At 47.8% G+C, this 13,789-nt stretch overlaps 3 protein-coding genes across 4 annotated transcripts; 2 read left to right on the forward strand and 1 right to left on the reverse strand.

Moving 5' to 3' along the window:
• Positions 1-1,075: 1,075 nt before the first annotated feature.
• maff (v-maf avian musculoaponeurotic fibrosarcoma oncogene homolog F) lies at positions 1,076-7,215 on the reverse strand. Of its 2 annotated transcripts, none has more exons than XM_076171974.1 (3): positions 7,002-7,215; positions 3,735-3,807; positions 1,076-3,577 (listed from the first exon to the last, which is right to left on the reverse strand). In XM_076171974.1, exons 2-3 carry the CDS (start codon positions 3,762-3,764, stop codon positions 3,134-3,136), a joined length of 474 nt encoding a protein of 157 aa, XP_076028089.1. In that variant the 5' UTR covers positions 3,765-3,807; positions 7,002-7,215; the 3' UTR covers positions 1,076-3,133. The 2 variants fall into 2 exon arrangements, with proteins under 2 accessions (XP_076028089.1, XP_076028088.1); XM_076171973.1 differs by lacking the exon at positions 7,002-7,215 and adding an exon at positions 6,715-6,984.
• Positions 7,216-8,249: 1,034 nt separating this feature from the next.
• On the forward strand, positions 8,250-10,062 carry tomm22 (translocase of outer mitochondrial membrane 22 homolog (yeast)). The gene is made up of 4 exons (XM_076171988.1): positions 8,250-8,554; positions 8,830-8,948; positions 9,083-9,200; positions 9,339-10,062. Exons 1-4 carry the CDS (start codon positions 8,465-8,467, stop codon positions 9,411-9,413), a joined length of 402 nt encoding a protein of 133 aa, XP_076028103.1. The 5' UTR covers positions 8,250-8,464; the 3' UTR covers positions 9,414-10,062.
• A 1,218-nt stretch (positions 10,063-11,280) lies between these two features.
• On the forward strand, positions 11,281-13,471 carry dmc1 (DNA meiotic recombinase 1). Its single transcript, XM_076171978.1, has 11 exons — positions 11,281-11,424; positions 11,524-11,606; positions 11,695-11,747; positions 11,848-11,889; positions 11,970-12,042; positions 12,166-12,257; positions 12,423-12,496; positions 12,679-12,793; positions 12,941-13,001; positions 13,111-13,227; positions 13,353-13,471. Exons 1-11 carry the CDS (start codon positions 11,281-11,283, stop codon positions 13,420-13,422), a joined length of 924 nt encoding a protein of 307 aa, XP_076028093.1. The 3' UTR covers positions 13,423-13,471.
• Positions 13,472-13,789: the final 318 nt, after the last annotated feature.

Raw genomic sequence — 13,789 nt, forward strand, 5'->3', positions numbered from 1 at the left:
CTGACTCCGCCCCCACAGCAGTTTTATGTACAATATATACATTTATTTTAATTAATATATAAAATAGACAATGTACTTAAATTTTCACAATAGAAAAAATACAAGTAATAAATACAAAGACCATTTTTTGTTTTGCAAGTATTACAAAACATCCAGCACAATTTGACAGATGTGAGACATTAAAATATTGAGAATAAATGCTTTTGCCACGACGATACTCATATAGCTAAATATATATATATGTGTATATATATATACCTCAGATCCTCAGGAGTTATTTGTCAACACATTACACTGTGTTCACGTCTGCTTATACTAATCATATTGCTAACACGGCGACTCGGGAGGCCTGCAGTTTGAGCTCCGGCCTGTAGGGGCGCACGCGGGCTGATAGACCTTTAACTGGTGGAGGTGTAAAGTCAACGTCTCTCTCTCTCTCTTTCCTACTTTCTTTCCCATCCTGTCAACTCCTCCTCCTCACCCATCCTTCCATCCTTCCTTCCTCCCTCTTCCTCATCCTCCTCTCCCTCTCACTTCCCCTCCCTCTCCTGACCTTTACACCTCGACACCTTCGCTCTAAAGCGTACAAATCAATATAGAAAAATAAAAATCCCTCCAGAGAACAGAAACACTACGACGAGCCGAATACAAACGAAACGAGAACGCACACACTGAAAGAAAAACGACAAATAAAAATCATCATACAGCAACACGGCCGCTGGCTTTAGCACATCTCTACATCGCTTATAATTAAACAGGATGAAAAAGTAAATCATGGTCGCCACACGGTACAATAATTAGACGTGAGAATATCCCCAAACTAGTCAAACGTAAGTACGTCTCATAAAACATAGAACAATCACAGCACTCGTTAGCTTGTCTTCTCTTAATATCTACCTTTAAATACAAATAAAATATCGAATATAACTCTGATAAATGTCACGGAACATCGTCACCTCTCCACGGCACAGACCCACATCACGAATGAAAGAGGAGCGCACGGCGGGAATGTGTGAGGGCGGGGCAGGAGGAGGAGGGGGGGCGGGGCTTATCCCGGGGGTTTTTATGGCAAGAAAACGAGCAAACACATGGAGGCGTCTATAGGAGGTGAGAGGGGGGGGAGGAGCCAACCGAGTTAAAGACGAGCGCGGCGGGTCGGGGCGGAAACGTTTACGGTGGAAGGAATGTGAGGTCGCGAGCTGTCGAGACGGAGCGCTTACAGTCTTCTTCTTCTTCTACCTTTGCATTCTTTCAACTCCGACGTACATTAAAGGCACTGGGTTGTGTGTGTGTGTGTGTGTGTGAGGAAAGCCGTCTGGTCCAGACCCAGAACCCCGAGGTCTGGACTCGGACGGTGGAGCTGGACCGGCATGAAAGATGACAAACGGGTACGCGGGTACGATCTGAGGAGGCGGAGGAAGGTGCAGCAGGTGAAGCAATGAGGGCGGGGCCTAGTTTGGACCTTTGGGTGGTGTGGAACTCCACACGTCGCCATGGTTCCCACATCAGACCCACATTTTGGTTCCATTTGTTGGAACGATTCAGAATTTAGGATCTAGTTTAGACTGTTGCTGCACCTGAGGGGGTGGCGGGGCCGGAATCTGGGCGGAGCCCCGGGGGAAGTTTGACTCCCGCGGGTGAAAAAGAAGCGAGCGGTGAGAAAGAAGCGAGCGGTGAGAAAGAAGCGAGCGGTGACACTGCGCGTCTCGGAGGTAGCGTGTGGTCGTCTGCCCGGCTCCCTCGCAGGCAGACGACGGAGGCCAAGCGGCGGTGAGGACTGTGAGAGCGAGGGAGCCGTGGTGAGGGAAAAGAAGAAGAAAAGAGTTTAGTAAAGATTCCCGTCGTGAGCAAAGTTAGAAAAGCGGTGTTGTTGTTGTTGTGAGCGTGAATCATCTAAACAAGCAGCAGCAGCTAGCAGCATCTCAGCGCAGGATTACAACAGGAAGTCCCAGAAGCGCGTCAGTGCGTCAAACACAAGCTCCTCCCACTCTGCCTTGACGGCGACGCCCCCTGAGCGAGCGCGTCGTGAACGTGTCGGTGTGCGACGTCGCCATGTTCATCGTCTGCTCAACCCGCCGACAAACTATCAAACAGAAAGGTCAAACAGAAAGGTCAAACAGAAAGGTCAAACTCCGCCGCTGTGAAGCTTCGTTGAATTAAAAAACAAACAAAAGGTAGTTGGAGTCGTTTGTAGCCGTCGAGTGCAAGAGACTCACAAGCTGCGGCGCCGTCCAGCACGTCCAACACGCCCACCTGCACACGCGGTCATGTCATGCTCGCCACGTTCACACACAGAGCGTTAGTTGGTGCTGCGAGTAAGGCAGAGCTGAGCTCAGGCTTCTATAGGACCTGTCCGTCATGCCAGGGTCGCCAAGGCGGTTTACTGCGTCTGCCATGGTTACGTCTGTGTCCAAGTCAATCACACTAATATGTACAACAAAAAAATGATTTCCCGCCTTAACCGCAGCAGTCAGAGCTTCCTGTGCGCGACACAGATTCTGACTGAGCTTTTCTGGACATTTCACAAAAAATCTGTTTGTGATTTTGGATTCTGCTAACAAACAAAGTCAACAGACAGAACACACAACTTCTTCACAGAGGAGGGGGGGGGTAACAGTAACTACGTCTTCAGTGTGTGTTTGGAATCGTCACGTGATCGTTAACAGCCTGGAGCATCTCTGTGTGTGTGTGTGTGTGTGTGTGTATATATATATATATATGTGTGTGTGTGTGTGTGTGTGTGTGTGTGTGTGTGTGTGTGTGTGTGTGTGTGTGATGAAGCTCGCGTCTCCGTGTGTGTGTGTGTGTGTGTGTGATGGAGCTCACGGCGGCCTGGAGCGTCTCCATGTTTGTGTGATGAAGCTCACGTCCCCGTGTGTGTGTGTGTGTGTGATGAAGCTCCCGTCTCCGTTGTGCACTAAGTCTCTTGTCGACACTGTTTCCTGTAGGAATGAAGGACTTCCTGTCTTCACGTCTTCCTACAGACCGTCAGGTAATGAACCAGGCGTGTTCCTATCCTCTCCTCCTCCTATTCTCTGGCGTGTGTGCGTGTGTATAGTGTGTGTGTGTGTGTGCGTTTGCATTGCAAGAGCATGTGTGTGTGTGTGTGTGTCCCTCCCCCTGGCCCCGCCCCCTAGGACGCCTCCTGCTCTCTGTGCGGCTGCGGCTGTGGCGGGCTCTTGACGATGGTGATGACGGAGGCCGTGTTGAGGCGGGGGGCGGTGGCCAGCAGGTTGCCCCCGCCCGCCTCCAGGCCCCGGGCGAACCTCTGCAGGGCGGCCAAGCGCGCCCCCAGACCCTCCAGCTCCTTCCTCATGCCGGCGTTTTCCGCACCGAGCCGCTCCACCTCCCTCTGCAGCTCCATCTTCTGCTGCTCCAGGGCCTCGCGCTGGGAAACCCGCTTGACCCGGCAGCTGGCGGCGTAGCCCCGGTTCTTCAGGGTGCGCCGGCGCTGCTTCAGCTTCTGGATCTCCTCGCGGGACAAACCCCGCAGGTGGAGGTTCAGCTCCCGCACGGACAGCGACATGAGCTCGCTGTCGCTCAGCGTGGGCATGTTCTCTCCACACTCCTGCTTCACCTGAGGAGCAACCACAGGAGAAATGAGAAGAATGTGGGCGGAGCTCAAACGACGGCACTGTGAAGCAAACATTCCCGTTAAACATTCCCGCTCCTCCCCCCCCCCGGTCAGAGCTGTAAGCTGATCCCTTCCCGCTCTGATAGCCGTCACGTGTTACCTTCAGGGCCTTGCTGCTTCTTTCTGTCATGGTCCAACTGCCGTTTCCTCCGAACTCAACACGGATACAAACACTGTGGAAGAGCAGAAACACATCAGCGGGTCACGTGAGGTTCAGGGCATCATGAAGCTTCAAGTTCCCTGTCCACGTTTACCGCCCCGCTCACAAGATGGCCGCCGGCGCAGAGAAAAAAAAAAGGAGAAGCGGCGGAACGTTGGCGGCTTAGCATTAAACTGTGCGGTTTGATACGAAAGGAAGAAGGAGGTTTTGAAAGCGAGGCCTTGGTGTCTTAGCTGGAGTACGGAGGAGGAAGTAGTCATGTGTCCACCCTGCGCTTGCTCAAAGCAGGTGTCCTCACCAAACCCGCCACACTTCCTCTTGTCAACACAACACCAACGGTTCAAAGAGCTGGAGGGGAGGAAGAACAGGCTCCGGGGCAAACGTCTGTCTTTGTTCAACTTTACACTTCTGACTTTCAACTCACGACAACAAAAGGAACGAAATGAAACTAAATGAAATGAACCGCAGAGTGTGTGTTTACCTGGTTGATTCATAGGGGCTTCACCAGGTTAAACACACTGAGGGGCAGGTGTGTGTTTGATTTTGAGGTTGATTGGCGTTACAGGACGGAGTGTGTGTGCAGTAATGAGCGTAGTAGTAGTCGTAGTAGCAGCAGTTATAGTCTGGGCGTGTTTGTATTTGCTCCTTTACTCCCTCTGAGCTCTACGGCGCTCTGACCCCGTCTCCACCTCCACCTAAACACGAGCCCTCACACTCCAGCTTGGACCTGACGTAGAAGTCATGAAGTGTTCCATGAAGGCACCACTCTCTCCTCCTGCAGTAAACTACACACTGGGACTTTTCGGCCTCACGGCTTCGTCCGGTCACTCCGCAGACCGGCATTGTGGGAACCGTGCACGGCGGTTGGAGGCAGGGTTGCGTCTGCTGTGCCTGAAGGAGTAAAGTACAGTGCTGCGGCTGTTTCTGAGGTTTCTGTTGACCTTCTGGCAGCGTTCCTGATGATCTAACTCCTCGCACCGTCCTTCTGTTTCAGAGGGGTCAGACTGATCTACACAAGGTTCTTCCGCTGTTGAATTTGCTCCACTGCCTGATTACAGCCTTAACCCAGCCCGGGGGTGTATTTATGCTCTTTGAAAGCTTTTTATAAACTCCTTCCTCCTGTGAACCTTTCAAAAACATCTTGAAGACGTGAGCTAACGTCTTGTTGCCCGGGGCAGCATGAAGAGAAAGTTGATCTGCTTCATTGCCGCTCACTTAGGGAGGTTTAAGTAAACACAGAAAGGTGAGGAAGGTCCGCTAGGATACTTCTTGCTTTTGGGTGAGAACTTGTGACTTGAACCACGTGGAGAACTCCTGATTTTAAAAGGTCATCACACTCCAGTCTCTGAAGCTTCACTTTCAGTTTCACAAGCTGCCATGGAAACCGAGTGTCCAAACGTCTCAGACTAACCGATGAGCTCATCAGGTCAGTGTGTTAGTACACCTTAGTCCTTGATGTGTGCAATAAAAGCAGTAATGAGTACAGACACAGACAGTCCTCAGACAGGTGATGTTAAATGGCTGGCTTTTCAATGTGGTATGTTGAAAGTTAACCCATGTACAACTTCCTGTTCTGAACGGTTACGACACAGCTTTGTATTCGAGGTTTCACAACTCTCGATCTGATATCAGATGAGAACGGCACTGGGAAGAGGTGATGGAACAAAGAGTCTGATAGAGGTGTGGACGTCAACATTGAAACCTGCAATCACCTTCAAACTGTTCAACACGTCTTTAAATACAGATAAACAAAACAATACCTCAGCTGAATGTAAAGTGTTAATGTGTATCTGAGCCATATTCACGTACATCATGTCCCCTGTATAACTCCTTTTGAATGAGCCCGTAATTGTGATGAATCAGTGTGAATAGATGACAGGTCAATGATAAAACACAGCTGATGTGTAATTTGTTCCGAATTACGACATTGACATCAGCCAGCTGTGTATTTTGTGACTCTGTTGGTGGATGAGGACACAGGTTAGATCATTTCTGTGGGAAATGGACCGGCACCTCATGAGGCCGCAAGGGAGTGAAAGACAAACAACTCCAAGTCCTCCACCATTGAGAAGTGTCATAAACATAGAACGATAAAGTTAGTGCCTGTAAAGTATTGCCACAGAGAGACAACGATTATTTCCCACAGTGCTTCAACACAACATGCACACTGTTGACAGCTCCTTGCTCTCTAAGATGGGGGCTTCAAGAGCGGGGCTACCTTCCTCTCTAGGTCTGCTCACACTCTAATGCACATATTTCTGTTATTTGTTATTTTTACAAATGTCAGGTCTCGTCTGGTGTCATGACGGTCTGTGGACTGCTGACCGGAGCTGCGTGGGAGGGCGACGTTGCTGCAACAGCGGTTTGTCCAACCATCCGGCTGTAAACCGACGAGACCGAGGCTGTTTCGTAAAGTCACGGTGATTCAGCAATAAGGCGTCTGTTGTGCTCCCAAAACACCAACAGTCGAGCCGAACAGAGGAAACCACACCTGGCCAACACTTTCTACTTTAGTCTTAACATAAACGGCTCCATTAAAGTCTCCTTGCGGTTTCTATTTCGCCATTAATGTCACGTTAGAGGGCATGGCCGGTGCTTTAAGTACCTACGAGGAATGCAACAAGTGAACGCAGCATTGCTCCGCCAAACATACGCAATATCTTAGAGGATTTACAACATTTAACAGCCAAATATCAACAGTTATTACATGCTAATATAGTAATAATACATTTAAAGCAGCTCGGTACCGGGTAACAGCGGTATTTAATCATCTAGAAGCCGAATCCGCCCTTGTCCTTATAGGGAAAGGAGCTGACCAGCTAGGAGCCAAGGCGCTGCTGCTGGTGCTGTAGTAAACAGCCACTCCAACATCCATTTTTAAGAAGCTTTAAATAACATTATTTACATTCTTATTACTCACACGGGTTGGAATTTATTGGCGAGCTCTTCTTCTGTCAAACGCGGCGGATATGAGAGTCTAGACGAGCCTGAACGCGAGGAGCGAAGCCAAATTATCCGCATCATCCTAACATGCTAGTAACAGCTAGCATCGTTAGCATCAACAACGATATCTGACAGAATAAAGCCGATTAAAGCCAAATGTCCCTCTGATCGCTACCGGAGATCAGTTGCCTAATGTTCTAGTGTTAGTAATGATTTACAGGCTGGTATTTCAGGGTTTAATTATTTTGAAAAGCCGTAATTTACCTGCTGTCTCGAAGCGACTCTGGCGACAAAATGTCAGTCCGCGTTTTCCCGGAATTACTCCGCCGCTCTGAGGCCGCTGGATTCTTTCATTCACAAAAAACATAAGCGACAGTGACGTCAGGCCCAAAGAATGAGGGCGGAGTCAACCCCGCCCCCGCGGCGTACTCTTCAGGATGTAAACAAGGAATCCCTGCTTCCACAGTTTTTCCATGAACCCTCCGCCCTTCTATTCCCAGAATTCCCAGCAACAACAGCTTCCCTGGAGAGCGGGATAAGATAAACACTTTGTCCCTGCTCCTTCAGACATTAAGAAGGTTTATTATTCTGTTTCGGCCAAATGTGTACACCAGGGAATGCTTTATATGTTTCTAATTTTCTCCCCAAAACTTTTTGAACATGATGTCATCGATTGTAAAAACGCCGTCTCCTTTCTCACACAACTTTTAGTGCAATTTTGAAAATAGGGTTTGACGCTTAGACAGTATTGGTACATTTTTTGAGGAGATTAAACTACTTTAAACTAATTGAAATGTTGAGATAAGTGTTTTTTTCCTTCTTTTTCGTCTTTGCCTGTTCATGTTTACACAGGATGCTTTCCATTTACAATAAAATAGCAGTTTTTAATTTGCATTATCAAATTATAGTAGTTAGAGATGAATGGAACAACCCTAGCACCCCCATAATGACATCATGAATGATGTCACAGTTCACATGAATATAACCACCCTAGCAATAGTGACACTGGGAATGATGTCACAGTTGCACCCCATGATGACATCAATGTTACAATGTAATCCTTTAAAGGCTGGAGTACACACAGATGAGAGGGCTGAAGAATGGCATGAGACTAACCTGACCCAGAGATGGAGCCTGAGGAGGGTAAGATGGTGTCTACGTTCATGCTGCGTGGGGCTGCTTGACTGGTTGGCGTTTACACGAGCCATTGACAAAGGACGGGGTTAGGAGAAGGAGTGTGTTACTCACGGCAGCTGTGTGAAAGGTTTCATTGAAAGCATCTGAAGGGCTTGAGTGAACGAACCTCCAAATATGTGTGGTAAGAATTTTTTCACAATGTTCCTTATTATTCCTATTCTGATTAATTGTAAACCTTGGGCCAAGATGTTATTTTATTTTCAGCTTGAATATTCAGTTCATTTGCACATTGTAATTGAGCGCTGCAGAACCCTGCAGTTAGACACCCTGACCGAAAGGGGCGGTGTTTGTTTCAGGCGCAGTTTCCTGTGACCCCTGCCCCGCTTCTGTCGTTGACGCAGACATGCCGCACGTTTCCTCACTGTGACCTCGGGCTGCCGCAGCACCGATCCCCCTCCTGTCCTGTCACCGACACTAAACACTGGGGACCCATTACAAACAGGCCGAGCAGACGCTCCGTTTCCCCGCCACCAGACACTCGTTCACTCCGCTGATCCACACAGAGAGAGAGCGGCGTGCTAGCAGCAACTATGGCCGCTATCGAGGAGCTTTCGCCCGCTGCGGGCCCGGTCGCAACTCGGCCCCCTGAGGACGAAATCGACGATGACGAGGATGAAGATGTAAGTAACCAACCATCCACAGAGACATTGTATATGTTTATGATGAACCCCGAGTAACCAAACGCGCATCTTGGTGTTTGTAGGCTGTATTTCCTGTGGCTAATCTCGACGAAGCTAAGCGGCTAAAAATGAATGAGCGACCTGAGCTAACAGGCTGCAGCCTCAGGGGTCTGATCCGTGACTCATCCACTCCTCCGTGGACGCGCTCTTGCAGCACTTAGCGATCGCAATCAGTTATTAATATATAAATGTTGTGTAACATGTCGTTGTGTCAGCTGGATGAGACCCTGGTGGAGAGGCTGTGGGGTCTCACTGAGATGTTCCCTGACCGGGTGCGCAGTGCAGCTGAGGTGTCCGCACACTGCTCCGTCTCCATGGCCAAGAAGCTCTACAGGTGAGTGTGGAGAACTGAATGATTGAATACTTTACTGTCACCGGAATGGAACGAGATAGATGTGAGTACAGCAACATCGAGTCTGTCTGTCTTTGCTCTCTAACGCTGATGTATGGGGCGTGTGTGTGTTTCAGCTTCTCCCGCTCGGCTCTGTGGGTGGGCACTACCTCCTTTATGATTCTGGTGCTTCCTGTTGTGTTTGAGACTGAGAGATTACAGCTGGAGCAGCAGCAACTACAGCAACAGAGACAGGTGTGTGTGTGTGTGTGTGTGTGTATACAGGACCCTGGGTAGAATGGAACCATTGCTATGCTGAAACGACTCACAACATGATGCAGTATAATGTAACACTAAAGATTTTGTTGGTGTAATGGACTTCTTCCCCATTAGATCCTGTTGGGGCCCAACACTGGGATGTCTGGTGGGATGCCGGGCATGATGCCTCCGGCTCCAGGCAAGATGTGAGGAGGAGGAGGAAGGGCCGATACGAGCCAAGCTGCTGCAAGCGAAGGAGAGACATTAGAGGCGAAGGGGAGAAAGCTAAAGCTGTTTGCCCACAGCTCAACATTCGCTGCGCTCCTTAATCAGATAGGAGGACGCGATGTCTCGTCTTTGGTGTCGGAGCCCAACGCTTCTCACTCACTGTCTCTCCTTTCTCCAACATCTTACAGACTGAATTGCAGGAGCACTGCTATTCTATTGTTTTTGTTTTGTTTTTTTACATAAATGCATATATCAATACAATTCCTGTGTGTTCCTCTAGGCACTGTGGGTACAAGCGGTTAAATGAAAACATTCTGAATCACCTGTATGTGTCTGAATGCTCACGTAGACACCTGACGTCTATGATCAGATATTGGATGGAAATGAAGCGTCTGAGTATAGAAGTCCGAGCAGACCGTCCTCCCTGTCTGTTCATCTGTATGTTAAAGTTTAAGGCCCCTCGACTGGACTTTTGTTGGATTGAAACAACTGACAGTTATGAGCAGTTCCGTCAGATATCATGCTGTTTTGATTGATAGTTAAAAAATTACAATTATTGTCATTGAAAAGAATAAAATTAAGTCTTTGGACATGTGACCCTGGTGGGTTTTGTGATGACAGTGGTACTAAATGTCTCCTGTGCCCTGTTTGTCTTCGTTCTGTCTACATTTACAGGATGTGAGGAAATCTGTGTTTAAAGCAACAACGCAGTCATTACAACACGTGAGAAAATGTAAAGCAATTTGGTCGTTTGACAACCAAATATGGCTGTGATATTCATATATTAAAGGCAAGGTAACCACTAATGTTCATGACGTTTAGACCTTTAACTTAATTAGCCTTTGACAGGTTATTTACGAGGTAATAAGGTGAAAGTCGATTCAGTATCCAAGTTAATTTGTGTGCAAAATGACACTCATGCCGCCTTCACGTGCTTTGCGTAGACCCCAGACTGTCCAGGAAAGTAAACGTTTGTATGGTTCCATGTGCGACTTGGTAGCGAAATATTGCCCAACAGCACGTGAAGGCATCAGTAGGTCACGCTCCCCCACCAGACGGCGCGCGCACTGAGATTTAATAGTGAAGTTTAGCTGTAAAGTTTTAACACTTTCCTCTGCTATAAGATTATTATCCTCTCCCTTTTGCTAGTTTAATTTAATTTAATTTGTCAAAGGTAATATACAAGACTTGACCGCTCGACTGACGGTGTTTCTACACTTTTGAGACCTGAAAAGAAAGTAAAGTTACTGAGTTTGGTCAGCTAACCTTTGCTAAAGGAACATTAGCCCGTTTAAATTAGCAAACACAGGCTTAAACTCAACCTCAAAATATATTTCTTCTCCAATATCTCAGCCTCTACTAATTTAAAATGAAAGCTTCAGAGGATCAGGTGGTTGAGGAAGATGCTGCGTACCACGACGATGAAGTAAGAACAGTGTTGCATTCAATGTCATTTTTATCAATTTTATCTTAGCTTTGACCTTAATTACAACTCCTTCAATATTAATTAGACATATTGTGTTTAGGCTTCATGAGATACCAGGTATTTGTAACGTAAAGAACAACTTTGACCTCTTTTTGGTGTCATTCTAGAAAACATTACGACAGAATTTGAATCTAAAGTTTCTTTCTCCAGTAATCTATGGGTGCGTTTGTCTTTTTGTCTCTTTCCACCTTACAGGAGTCCTTCTTCCAAGACATCGACCTGCTGCAGAAACACGGGATAGTGAGTTTAAAACCAAGCTCAGCCAGAACACTCTAGAGTTTCCCCATCACCTTTCAGTTTCCCTTTCTCTCTCTCTCTCTCTCTCTCTCTCTCTCTCTCTCTCTCTCTTTCTGAGTACAGAATATGGCAGACATCAAAAAGCTGAAATCTGTGGGCATCTGCACGGTGAAGGGGATCCAGATGACCACTCGCAAATCTCTGTGTAACATCAAGGGCCTGTCAGAGGCAAAGGTGGAAAAAATCAAAGAGGCTGCTGGGAAAATGCTGGTGAGATGACATCATGTAGCCGCTCTCAGTCTTTACTCTGCAGCTTGCCTGAGTAACAGAGACGGCTTGACATGTCAGATTGTTCCCTTGACGTTGTAGAGCATTGGTTTCCAGACTGCCTTTGAGTACGGAGTGAAGAGGAAGCAAGTGTTTCACATCACCACAGGGAGCCAGGAGTTTGAGTTAAGATCAACTCTTCATCGTAATTCAATCGTATTTCTCCTCTGATCATGTTGAACCCATTCTCTGGCTGTGTGTGTGTGTGTGCAGTAAGCTGATGGGTGGAGGTGTGGAGAGCATGGCCATCACAGAGGCTTTTGGAGGTGAGGAGACTCTCACTCTTAAACGTGCTGCACGTGACAGCTGTGTGTTGCACAGCCGGCAGCAGAGATTCATACCTGCCAAAATGATTCCATCCTACAGAGTTCCGCACAGGGAAAACCCAGCTGTCTCACACACTCTGTGGTGAGTGACATTCCTGCTCCAAACGGCACCAATGAATTTCTTGAATTGGATGAAAGCGACCCTGTGCTGTTTTCACTCAGTTACCGCTCAGCTGCCAGGTGAGGACGGATACACCGGTGGGAAAATCATCTTCATCGACACGGAGAACACTTTGTATCCTGACAGCAGAACTAGATTAACCCCTTCATATCAAATCTATTGTATCTCTGTAATGTGTCAGCGTGTGTTTCTCTCCCTTATTATTCTTGACCTGTGTGTGTGTGTGTGTGGTTCCAGTCGCCCAGACAGACTGAAGGATATCGCTGACAGGTTTAATGTGGACCATGATGCTGTGCTGGACAACGTGCTGTATGCCCGCGCCTACACCAGTGCGAGTCTTCCCTTACTCAGAGCTCAACATGAGACACACAAACGTCCACCTGTGATGTGACGCTGTAACGTTTGTGTTGTGCAAAGGCAGAACAGTTTGTACTGAGGGGGGAACGTCCCTGTGACTTCACTATCTGACCAGAAGGTTCTGCTCTCTCCTCAAGGTGAACATCAGATGGAGCTGTTGGACTTTGTAGCAGCCAAGTTCCATGAAGAGGGGGGAGTCTTCAAACTGTTGGTGAGTAAAAGAAGACACATTCTCACATTCTTATCAGCTAAGGGGTTTTGTTTCTTTTCTCATCTTTCCTCAGCATCTCTAAATGTTTTCGGCACCGCTGTTGTGCGCACAAACACTTGACCTCCCTCCTCTCGCTCTCCCTCCTCTCGCTCTCCTTGACATCTGCTCCTCCCTGGCATCAGATCATCGACTCCATCATGGCTCTGTTCAGAGTGGACTTCTCTGGCCGTGGTGAGCTGGCTGAGCGCCAGCAGAAACTGGCTCAGATGCTGTCCAGGCTGCAGAAGATCTCTGAAGGTTTGAGTCACGGCTCTGCACAAAGGCCAAAAGCATGACTCATATCTTATTATTATCAGCTAATACTGATCTGTTTGGACTCATTTGGTGTTTTGTCTCACAGTATAAGAGAATGTAACGACCTATAGAGCTTTCTGCTGTCCTCAGAGTACAATGTAGCTGTGTTCCTCACCAACCAGATGACGGCTGATCCTGGGGCTGGGATGACGTAAGGGACGACACGTTTCCTCAGGAGGAATGAGCTGGACAATGTAGTTTTAATGTCTTATGTTTTAATGTTTAATGAAGCTCCTATGAGAAGGGTTTTCTCCCCTCAGGTTTCAGGCTGACCCAAAGAAACCAATTGGTGGACACATTCTGGCCCACGCCTCCACCACACGCATCAGCCTGAGGAAGGGCCGAGGAGAGATGAGGATCGCCAAGATATTTGACAGGTGGGATGCAGCAACGTATCAGTGCTCATTGTTCCAGTCATCTATTGTCTTACTAGGACTTGTCTTAAATTGACACTCTGAAGCCTTTCAGATGACCTCATGTGTCTCTTCCTGATCTCCTTCAGCCCTGATATGCCTGAGAATGAAGCCACGTTTGCCATCACTGCTGGAGGAGTCGCTGATGCCAAAGAGTGAAGTTAAAGAGGAGAGAAACACATCAGTACAGTTTCATTCACATCCGTTCATGACCTAACATGTATTTATAACTTAGAATTAAAACTATTTACGTGTTATAACTTATGAAACCGGCCTTGTTGCTCTTTAGTTCTTTAACAGACGCGTGTATCTCTTGTGTGTGTACGCACTGTCAGGCCCGGCCCTGGGCATGGGCGAACCGGGCGGTCGCCCGGGGCGCCATCTAGTGGGCAGGGCGCCAAACTGCAATCCACATAAAGTACATTTAAATAAATATGTTAATAATTATTTTGACTTCTGGTCTGAATCTGTGAGTGTGAGATCATGACCTGTCGTCCTGAACCTGACCCGCTGTTTACAGTGAAAG

This window comes from Genypterus blacodes, unplaced genomic scaffold (genome assembly GCF_046128005.1).
Source record: "Genypterus blacodes isolate CSIRO-AG114 ecotype Tasmania unplaced genomic scaffold, CSIRO-AGI_Gbla_v1 ptg000277l_1, whole genome shotgun sequence".
In the NCBI taxonomy this organism is placed as follows: domain Eukaryota; kingdom Metazoa; phylum Chordata; class Actinopteri; order Ophidiiformes; family Ophidiidae; genus Genypterus; species Genypterus blacodes.

What these genes read in the sequence shown, in the direction of transcription:
- maff (XM_076171973.1), bottom strand. Translation starts at nt 6,818, where the DNA reads ATGATGCGGATAATTTGGCTTCGCTCCTCGCGTTCAGGCTCGTCTAGA. An exon ending in GCCAATAAATTCCAACCCGT is followed by an intron (nt 3,808 to 6,714) that starts GTGAGTAATAAG and finishes GCTCTTCCACAG; the next exon opens with TGTTTGTATCCGTGTTGAGT. An exon ending in GAAGCAGCAAGGCCCTGAAG is followed by an intron (nt 3,578 to 3,734) that starts GTAACACGTGAC and finishes GTTGCTCCTCAG; the next exon opens with GTGAAGCAGGAGTGTGGAGA.
- tomm22 (XM_076171988.1), top strand. Translation starts at nt 8,465, where the DNA reads ATGGCCGCTATCGAGGAGCTTTCGCCCGCTGCGGGCCCGGTCGCAACT. An exon ending in ACGATGACGAGGATGAAGAT is followed by an intron (nt 8,555 to 8,829) that starts GTAAGTAACCAA and finishes TCGTTGTGTCAG; the next exon opens with CTGGATGAGACCCTGGTGGA. An exon ending in ATGGCCAAGAAGCTCTACAG is followed by an intron (nt 8,949 to 9,082) that starts GTGAGTGTGGAG and finishes TGTGTGTTTCAG; the next exon opens with CTTCTCCCGCTCGGCTCTGT.
- dmc1 (XM_076171978.1), top strand. Translation starts at nt 11,281, where the DNA reads ATGGCAGACATCAAAAAGCTGAAATCTGTGGGCATCTGCACGGTGAAG. An exon ending in CATCACAGAGGCTTTTGGAG is followed by an intron (nt 11,748 to 11,847) that starts GTGAGGAGACTC and finishes TCCATCCTACAG; the next exon opens with AGTTCCGCACAGGGAAAACC. An exon ending in ATCGCCAAGATATTTGACAG is followed by an intron (nt 13,228 to 13,352) that starts GTGGGATGCAGC and finishes GATCTCCTTCAG; the next exon opens with CCCTGATATGCCTGAGAATG.